Source organism: Pteropus alecto, unplaced genomic scaffold (assembly GCF_000325575.1).
Source record: "Pteropus alecto unplaced genomic scaffold, ASM32557v1 scaffold8, whole genome shotgun sequence".
Classification (NCBI taxonomy): Eukaryota; Metazoa; Chordata; class Mammalia; order Chiroptera; family Pteropodidae; genus Pteropus; species Pteropus alecto.
The window spans coordinates 23328077-23337733 of NW_006494609.1; the positions used below are offsets into that span (position 1 = coordinate 23328077).

The following is a 9657-nucleotide window of genomic DNA, read 5'->3' on the forward strand; positions in this document are numbered from 1 at the left end:
CTGTGGGACCCCCCCCTCCCGCCCTCCACACCTTCCAATCCCCGGCGTGCCAGGCACGGTGCCCTTGCCCAATAAAGGGTTTCCTGCACCTGCAGTCCGTGGGTACTCCGCCCGCTGCGCCACCCCCCTTGCCCCTGCCTCACAGTAGCTGGGAGGGCATTGGTGACAGTTGCTACGTGAGTGGCGGTCCTCAGAGCCCGTCCCCGCCAGCTGCGTGGCAGGCCACCAAGGGCAACCCTGAGCCCTACGTGGTGGCTAGTGGCTTCCCGCCCTGTGACCCAGAACTGGGTCAGGCTGCCCCTGGCACTGGAGGAGCGGGGGCAGGAAGCCTGCGACCCCTAAGGGAAAAGGGGAGCGGACTAGAGCCCAGGAGGTTGAAGCACTGGTGATGGTGGAGAAAGGTGGGCTGTTGGCTCCCCACCTCCCCCCATGCCATGCCAAGCGGCTCGGGGCCAGCTAGGGGAACGTGACTGCCTCCCAGATTGGACAGACCGGGCTGCCTACAGTCCCAGGAACACAGTCCTGGAGCGACGGGGTGGGCCAGTCCCTTCTGGAGGCAGCAGGTGGGGCTGTCCCCGCAGTGGTGGAGCAGGTGAGTGCAGGCAGGGCGCAGCCTGCTGAATGGGTGGTTTGGTGCCCATCACTGCAAGGCCAGGCCTTGCCCTCCCCATTCTGATGGCCGTTCTGATGGGGGCAGCGGGGTGGCGCCAGGGCTGAGCAGCCCCAAGTAGGACACCCACCCTACTTTGACTCTGTGTAAAATTGTATTGCTAAGTGACCTTTCTGTGTAACCAAAAAAGGACCTAGAAATGTCGTCAGTCCTTGCCCCAACCCCAACCCCTGCTGACTTCTGACACTGGGTTAATTTTTCATAGCCCGTCGCCAGAGCCATGCTTGGCGGCTGGCGTCTTGTCTGCGAGGCTGCCCCGTGTTGCATGCGTTTGTCGCTCCTGGTGCTGTGCAGCAAGGATGCCACCGTTCGTTGTACAGCGGCATTTCAATTTTAACACATGGCTGACACTTGAGCGCCTGTTTCAGACTCACACCAGGGGCCTTGGCCTCATGCCGCACGGACACCAGGCGGGGCCGAGACTAACCCACCTGCCCGGAAGCCAGCCCCGTGCCCACTCGCCACTCTTCAGTGTTTCCAGCTGCTGCGATTCCACTCGTGTTTCTCAAAGGCTCCACCTGTGCCTCGTGTGGCCTCTGCCACTCCCAGGCCCCTTCAGAGGCAGGTGGGAAGAGCGCCTTCTGTCCCCTGGGAGGCCAGGGCTGTTGTGATTTGCCAAGACAATGGGAGCAGAGGGGATGTGAAGCCCTTCTGGGCAACTCTGGAGCCAGCATGTCTGAAGTTTGTCACATTCCTTCCCCACTGTGACCACGGAAGCCCCGCAGTGAGGTGGCCCGGCCCTGGGCGACTGCGCCGGTAGATGGGCTGGTGTCACTGTGGTTGAGATGGGGAGCTCCACATGTGCCACTGAGGGCGGGCCCCGCCGTGCTGACTGGCACAGAGCCCCAGGGCCACCACAAGGCGCTCACTGGTGGCTCCTGGCATGTCATCGTACCCACACACCACCCTCGCTGGCAGGTCTCATCACTGCCCTCGCTTTACCAAGAACTTTCTGCGGGGCGGGGCAGGGGGGTGTCTCAGCAGGGCAAAAAGAACCCCCTCCAGCACAGGCTGCTCCCTGCCCTCAGGAAACTGACTCCTCAGGGAGGCCACGCAGCCCCGCCTCCCAGTGACTGGCGTGGGCAGGGTTCTCTCCTGCTCTAGGCAGCCCCAGGACCCAGGAGGCCTCCACCGACAGCTTGGCAGGTGCGAGGTCCCAGGTCCAGAGGCCACTTGTGCCTGTCGCGTGACCCCCGAGGGAATGGCCAGGAACGGTTCCGCAGGCAAGATGGCTCTTTTACTGTCTTTAGGACAGGCAATTCCAGCACAGGGCATTCTTGGGGCCAGACACTCGGGGCCAGATCATTACATTCAGGAAACCGAGAACTTTAAAACTGTGCCTTCTGCTTTATTGACAGGTAAATTGTTCAAAAATGTTCTCACGATTCAATAATTACAAAGACTCAGACTTACATTAAAAAAGTAAAAACCAGAAGCCCCAGCAGGTGCCAGCCCCAGCAGAAGGCTCAGGGCGTGGGTAGGTGGGCAGGTGCTAGGTGCGTGACACCCGCAGGCGGGCCGGTGGCAGCCACGTCACTCAGTGCTGACTCCAGGTAAGTGCATGTCTCATCCAGCGCTCCAAGAACGTCGACTGGCGGGAGAGCAGGGAAAAGCCCGTGCTGGGCCGCGAACGAGCTGTGTGCCGGCCGCTTCCGACGGCCCGCCAACCCGATGACTCACACGTGACACGGAGGGCAGAGTGAACACAGGTGAGGAGCTGACCACGCCTGGGCAGGGACAATGTGCAGCAGTACTAGGTGAGGCTAATGATCCACACGGGAACCAATCACGGGGCTCCATGCAGGGGCAGGACCGGGCGGGTGGGGCGTCTCGTAGCCTGCCCTTGGGCACCTAGGCCTCTGGCCTCCTCGCCCAGCGGCCCGGGGCCTGGCTGGCTGCACTGTCCACTTTATGGCAGGGGCAGAGGCTGTGAAAGCGAGCGGGGAACAGCACAGCTGACTTCACAGTAGTTTACTGGCGACACTTCGTGGTTGTGACCGGGAATGGACTAACACAGGGGACCCAGGGTAGGGCGGGCGTCACTCGTAATGCGCCTCATCCATGGCCACAAGGTTGGCAGAAGGGCTTCTGCACCTGACTCTGATGGCAAAATGAATAAAAGGCCACTAACCAACTTCCTCTTTCCTGTCTTTGACATTCTAGTGACGGCGCGAACGGCACAGCTCTCCCACACTCTCCGCAGTCCCAGGAAGCAGTTTGGGGACGGAGGGCGCAGGCTCGTGACCGGGGCCGTCCGCTTCCTGAGCAGAGCGGTGCCAGGGCCCCCTGGGACCTCTCGGCTTGTTCTGGGCGGAGGAGGCCGGGTGCTGGCCCCTCGTGTGCAAACGGAACAGCGTCACCTCACCTCACAGCTGCGTAGGCGAAGGGTCCGGTCTCCTGCCACGAACAACGCGGCCTGAAACCGATCACTGTTAGCCAGAGAGACTTTTTTCCATCTCCATATCCACAAAGTGATTCTACATTTCCTCGGACAACACTGGAGGGTCAGCTCAGTCTTGGCACTGGTGTTGGAGGCCACCCTTGGCTCCCTGGCCCGTGGTGGTGAGGCGGTGGCTTCAGGCATCATAAGCCGGTTGCTCCAGGCCTTCGAGAGGGAGCTGGCTCCTGTGGGGGGAGTTGGGGCTCGGAGGGCCACTGGGGTTGGAGCTGTTGGATGGAGTCGAGTGTTTGGTGGAATCGGAATCAGGCTGTGAAGACAAAGGGGACAGCATGGAACCCTGGTGCCCTGGGCATGCGCAGTGCAGGGCGTGGTGCCCAGCCCAACGTGGGTGTTCGTGGGGGACAGGAGTGGCCACGGCTCCCTCTTTTCTTATTCTGAGAGCACCCACTGGTCCTTAAGGTTGCTGGTGAGAGATCATAAGCCAGAACCCCATCAATGACTTAGTGATTATAAGCACCAAAGAGAATGACCAACACCATGAAGAAAGCAGACACCACCATAATCCAGCAGTCACAAGCCACAGACGTGACATTCACGATAAAGAATGAGAGAAACTCTCAACATGACAGTCTCCATGAAAAATCCACAGCCAACGTCGTACTTGAGGGTGAAAGAGCTTTCCCTGAGATTACCAACAAGGCAAGGGAGCCTGACTCCCCGCACCAGTCCACACCGCAGAGGTTCTAACGGCAGCGATTAGGCAGGGACAAGAAAAAGGCACCTCAGCTGGAACAGAAGTGAAACCATCTCTGTTCGCAAATGACGTGACTATGTACGGAAAATCCCAAAGACCTCAGCAAAAAGCTAAACAACTTCAGCGAACTTGCAGGTTACGAGATCAACACACGAACATTAGATGTGTTTCTGTTCACCAGCAATGAACCATCTGAAAGGAAATTAAGAAAACAGTTCCGTTTATAACAGCACCGGAAAGAATCTCAGGCAGTTTGAAGGGCGCTGGGAGCCCTGCGGGAAAGGAGTGCCTGTATCATGGCAACAAGAGACGCGGGCGTCCAAAATCAGAGGTGAGGCCCGCACACCCCGCATACGAAGCCGGCCGAGGACACGACTGAGAAAGAAAGGCACGGGTCAACTTGATTGATAAACAGATATAAAAGTTGTCAACCAATGTTCACAAACTGAACCTATCAGTGTACTAAATAAGGTTAACACGTCACGACCAAGGATTTATCCTCAGGATGCAAGGAAATCCACTCTTATGACATTAACAGGTAGGGAAAACAAGATTAAATTCTTACAGTGGCAACACAACCACTGAAATTCTTAAGAATAAACTCAGTAACCACAAACACAACCTGCAGGCCTGAGGGCTCACTGTCCCTGTGCAGGAATCGGGATGAAGACCCCAAATTAATCTCCCAAGTCAATGGAACCCCAATTTTCACCTCTTCATTACGGGGCCAGCAACCTGGTTTTAAAATTTACTTGAAGGAGAAAATAAAAAATAGCTAAGAAATTGCTGAGAAGGGAGAACAGAGATCTGCTCTGCCCGATTTCCTATTACAGGTGGTGCTGGCGGAGAAGTGACCCATCCCTGCGAACAGAGGTTCCAGAAGCAGAAACGTCAACAAAGGAATTTAACACGAAATAAAGATGTTTCAAGTTGGGAGGGACATGAGTGGCACAGGGCCAGTGCCATCTAATTTAGAAAGAAAGCAGCTCAGGTCCTTGCTCACTCACTCACACTCAGCCATACACACACAGAGTCCATACACACTCGTCCTCGCACGGTCTTACAGGCACACACAGGCACGCACAGGCACATATATACATTTTCAAGACGCGGTAGCAAACAGCAAAACCCCCCAAACTCTCACACTACAGCACTGTTTATCTTAAAAAAAAAACAAAAAAAACTGGATTGCATAAAATTAAAAACTACGATGAAACTTAAAAGACAAAATGTTAAAAGGTTAGTGATACTGGGAAAAGTATTCGCAACAGTAACACCCACAGCTTACGGTTTCTCTGGCTCGGGAGCGTGGGACGCTGGGCCGACCGGCACCAGCAGGAAGGACGAGGACTGTGAGTGACGAAACCATTTTGGTTTTGCCCCGTCAGCCCAGCCGTGAAGACGCACCCTCTGTGCCGGGGTGTGGTTTCGGGAGTGGCAGGCATGGCTGCCGGCTCCGCGCCCCGTCCCTTGGGAGCAGCCCCCCCGAAAGGCCCACGCTCACTTCCATGCTGCTCCAGTGCCAGCCCTTTCTCGCCCCACACCCTGTCGCACGCAGGGGAAACCGAGGCGCAGAGCTATGCCTCCTGACGCACGAGAAGGCTGCCAGTGGGCAGGGCCTGGACACCCAGGAAACCTTCTGAGACAGGGTGGCCCCGGGCTGGCCTCGTGCCCTGCCCGAGCGGCCATCACAGGGAGGAACGGGCCGACACGGAAGGCTCTCCGAGGCGGAGGCTGCTCGTGCTTCACGGAGCACACCCAAGGGACGTCACCTCTGAGGGTGTGACGTGGCACAGAAGAGCCTAGGAGGGGACCCAGGGGAACTTCCCTCGGCAAGATTTCGCTTCTCAGTCCCACAGTGACGGCCTCGCCCCACGACCCCTCTGGGCTCAGATGCTGTCTGCCAGGCCTGGCCTGGCCTCTGGGCGGGGGAACAGGGGAACAGGTGACTTGAGGGCGGAGCCTGCAGGGAGGCCCGGCTCCAGGCTGCAGAAATCTTGACCTGAGCAAGGGACAGTGCTGCTCAGGCCATTACGCGGAGGTGGACACTCACACCGTCCTCTGACAGGCTCACGGCCACCATCCATGTCGCCCTTACCTGCTGTAGTACAGCCCGAGAAGTCACGATCGGGGAGCCCAGGAGGGACTGGGGACAACTGACGGGGCCTCGTGCCATCGGGCTGCCCTTCCTTTTGTGGGTGGTGATTCAGCCGCACCCCCGGACCCCTAGGTGGCCCTCTGGGCCCCCGTGGCTGTGCCCGGGAAGATGGGCCTCTCTCAACAAAAGGTCACTCCAATCCTCCACGCAGTGCGCCACGAACGCCCGGCAGGCAGGTCTCACCTCTTTGTCAAAGTCCTGGTCGGGATCCGACATGCTTCTCAGAGGCACGGCCACTCCAGGCTCGGGTCCACCTAGGACACAAGGACAGCTGTCATCTCAGGGACAGTGCGAGCTGAAGGGAAGGCCCAGAGTCCCAGCCTCCCAGACCCCATGCTCAGTGCCCTGGGTACCTGACGACGGCCAGGAGACGTAGGGCTTGGTCCTGGGCGGGGGCTGCCGGGACAGGCTGCTGGGAGCAGGGCCGGGCCTTTCCTCCTGGGAGAGGGGCACAGCGCTCTGGACAGAACGGAGAGCACGTGAGGGTGAGTGGGGCGCCCTGGCTGGGAGCGCAGGCCCCGGGCAGAGCCCGGCCGATCCCAGAGGCCCAGTAGGCCGGCCAACCGCGAGGTCTGCAGGCAGACACGGCCGGGGCCTGGGACCGCAGCGAGCCCGATCAGTCTTGAGCTAAAAACTGGCAATAGCAATTTTAGACCAAACTGAGATCTACAGAAAACTTTTTTTTTTTTACGTGAAAAAGGGTTTAAAATGTTACTTAATTGTACCAAGGGGTTACTTAGAAACCACTTTTGATAGCTCACTTTGTCATCAGACACTAATAGGCACTGGGGAAACACAGGTGCCTGGGGAGCCCCAGCTCCTAGGAGCAGCAGGAGGGGTGACCCCGGCCAGCCCTGTGGTGGTGAAAACGCCAGGGAAGGGCTGCAGCAGGGACCACGTGCCAGGGGCCACCTGCCCGCGCACGCCCGGCGGTCAGGAGGGAAAGGCCGGCGGGGGGGTGGGGGGAAGCAGGCAGGGGGCTCCGGCGGGGGGGAGCCGGCCGGGGGCTCACCAGAGGCAGGTCCATGAGCACCTGCATCCCGTCGCCCGGGCCCATGTGGGCCACATGGTTGAAGTTGGTTGGGTTGGAAATCATTTTGGATCTCAGTTCCGGGTCTCGAAGCATCTCCCTGGGGAAAAGGGAGAGTGTTGGAGGTTCGCGCGTGCGCAATCCCCTTGGCTCCAAGGCGCGCCCCTTCCCCGGGACGCCGCCCCCGCTCACCGCCGCTGCTGCAGCCTCTCCTCCTCCGGCACCTTGAAGACGAAGCGCCGCTTGCTTCGCGTGCGAAGCATCTGCTTCTTGCTGTTATCGGAGGTGTCCGGCACGCTGAGCGCCGCACCTGCAGGGAGGATGCGGGGTTACCCCGGCGCTCGGGGCGCTCTGCTGGGCGGGACAGCGGGTGCCGCAGGCAGTGGCCACCCATGGAGAGGCTCACCCGAGACCTTGCTCTTGAAGTAGATTAGGCGTGGGGGCTCACAGTTGAGGAGGTTGAGGGTGCCTTCTGAGTTCAGGGGCCGTATCTGCCGGAAACCAGAAGGGGTGGTCACGTGGGGCATGCGCGGGAGGGACCTGCCCGTCCCCTGGCCCAGGCCTCACCCTCCGCAGGCCGATGGTCTGGACCCACTCCATGGTGCGCACGTCAAAGACGTCCACGCCGTACTCGCTGTACACCGTGACGTGTGACGGGCTGCAACCTGGCACGGAGGAGCAAAGTGGGGTGAGCGGGCGGCCCCTCCGCCCCTGGTCAGATGGGGACAGTGGGGGCTAGGCGTGGACACCTGCCCTTCCCACTCGACCGAACCTCCCGCCAAATGTCAGGCCGGCACGACCCAACGTTTGCATGCGTCACCGTCACTCCCGTGACTCAGTGGCATTTGAAAGACCACGCACAGACGCTGAGGACAACCTTCCTGAAGTTTCCACTTAGCGCTCACGCGATCGTGGTGAAAGCTCACTACACGTCAGGCCCAACACGTCTGACGTTCAGGGAGGGGACAGCGGTCCTGTTTTGTGAGGTGAATTTCTTCTAGGAGACATGCCAAGGAGTCAGGTCTCTGAGTATTTAAAGTCAGCCGCACAGGTCCAGGCGACGACCCAGCCCGGCCCACAGCACGTGACCTCTAAGGCCTGGCCCCCTCTGGCCGTCTGGTCTGAGCTTACACACGAGTGACGGCAACCGTGATCCTGCAGCGAGCTCTGGAGCTGGTGCCGTCTGTCCCTTCTCGTTGTAAGTGATGGTGCACCGTCAGGGGGTGATGGGAAACCCACCTAGCATACCAAAGATACGAGACCCGGACCGCTGGCCCATGGGGCATCTGAAGTTTAAGGGGACTTTCCCTATGTTTAAAACTGCAGTAAAAACAAGACGGAGAAGCAGCCATGGATGTCCGCTGCTCTCACGTCCTGCCAGGAACGGGGAGCCCACGGTCTGAGGCATGCTGTCGTCACACTCAGCCTTGCCCTGTCACCACGGTGTCCCTGACACCATCTGGCAGAAGCACAGAGCTGTGCAGATGGCTCCAGCCTGGCTCCCGGTCTTTCTATGCTTCAAAATTAATCTTTACCATGTCCCGCTTTACTAGCTGAAGATGAATTTTTAAAATCTGCTATGTTGCCATTACGTTCCAAACGGGCCGCACGGTCAGCCTTTCTTTTGAATACAAAAAGTGAAAATAAAACGAGTTTAGGAAGCAAACAAAAGATGCTGGAAGTAGTCAACAAACCGTCTCGGAGGTGACAGTTCAGACAAAATGGGAGGCCCCTGAGTGTCACATGGAAAAAAGATGGTTAGAGAACCCAGGGTCCCTGTCCCTCCGCACAGGGCTCTCGGGCAGCACCTCTCACTATGGGCGTGTGGGCCCCCATCCGTGAGGGGCCAGGGAAGGTCTCTGCGTGTGACTTGCTGATGAAGGGTGCACCGGGCTGAAGAGAAACTGAAAAGCCAGCATCCATCGGTGTTGAGAGCACAGGCTGCGGCCTCACGGAGCTGAGTCTGGCCCGACTGCTGCCGCGTGCTCACGCGAGCCATCTCAGCTCCGTGGCCCTCAGCGTCCTCCCCGGTGACATGGGACTGACTGCCCACACGTGACGGGGAGGCTGAGCACATGTGTGCACTCAGCCCAGGGCTCGGATACGCAGGATCATCCCACCAGCTCTAAAACTGGCTTAGCGTCTGCACTGCAGCGGGGAGCGACCTGGGATCAGAGCCGAGACCAGCCGGCATCCACGTGGCTCACGCACGGCTGAGGTCATGGGAATAGCACTCAATGACCTGCGTCCTTTTTGACGTCAAACTTTTCAAAAAGTGAGCCTTCTAGAGGGAAAGACCTGTGGTTCTGAGGCCATCCCTGCACTGGCTGTCTGCAAAGGTGACAGTGTGTGGCCGTGGGCCCTGGGCCGCCCACCCAGCCTCCGCCCTGGCCCAGGGCTAATGAGTCAGGACACACCCACTGACCCCTTGAGAGCCAACGGCAGGCAAGGCACCTCACCTCGCGGGCCTGGGCTCCTGGTCCCAACACCCTGTGGTTCTCTGCCAGCCTGGCAAGGCCGGCCCCGAAGGAGGCAAAGGTCCTAGATAATTTTACAGGCGGACACCAGCCGGACCTCCCATTCCCACAACCCCATTCCCTGGGGCTCAAGATGAACGTGTCCCTCTGGTTCACATTATCACTGC

General features: G+C 59.1%; 2 protein-coding genes across 2 annotated transcripts in view; one reads left to right on the top strand and one right to left on the bottom strand.

Annotated features, from left to right (window-relative positions):
- The window catches only part of AMN (amnion associated transmembrane protein), an 11835-nt gene extending 8745 nt beyond the window's left edge, over positions 1-3090 (top strand). Inside the window, exons 10-11 of the mRNA XM_006925669.2 lie at positions 96-288; positions 2834-3090. Coding sequence (XP_006925731.1) covers positions 96-288; positions 2834-3090 — 450 coding nt within the window. The remainder of the gene's footprint in view (positions 1-95; positions 289-2833) is intronic.
- The window catches only part of CDC42BPB (CDC42 binding protein kinase beta), a 55449-nt gene continuing 47786 nt past the window's right edge, over positions 1995-9657 (bottom strand). The window contains exons 30-36 of the mRNA XM_015599679.1: positions 7581-7678; positions 7420-7504; positions 7206-7323; positions 6996-7113; positions 6337-6442; positions 6167-6237; positions 1995-3378 (exon numbers count right to left, since the gene is read on the bottom strand). Coding sequence (XP_015455165.1) covers positions 3247-3378; positions 6167-6237; positions 6337-6442; positions 6996-7113; positions 7206-7323; positions 7420-7504; positions 7581-7678 — 728 coding nt within the window. The 3' untranslated portion in view covers positions 1995-3246. The remainder of the gene's footprint in view (positions 3379-6166; positions 6238-6336; positions 6443-6995; positions 7114-7205; positions 7324-7419; positions 7505-7580; positions 7679-9657) is intronic.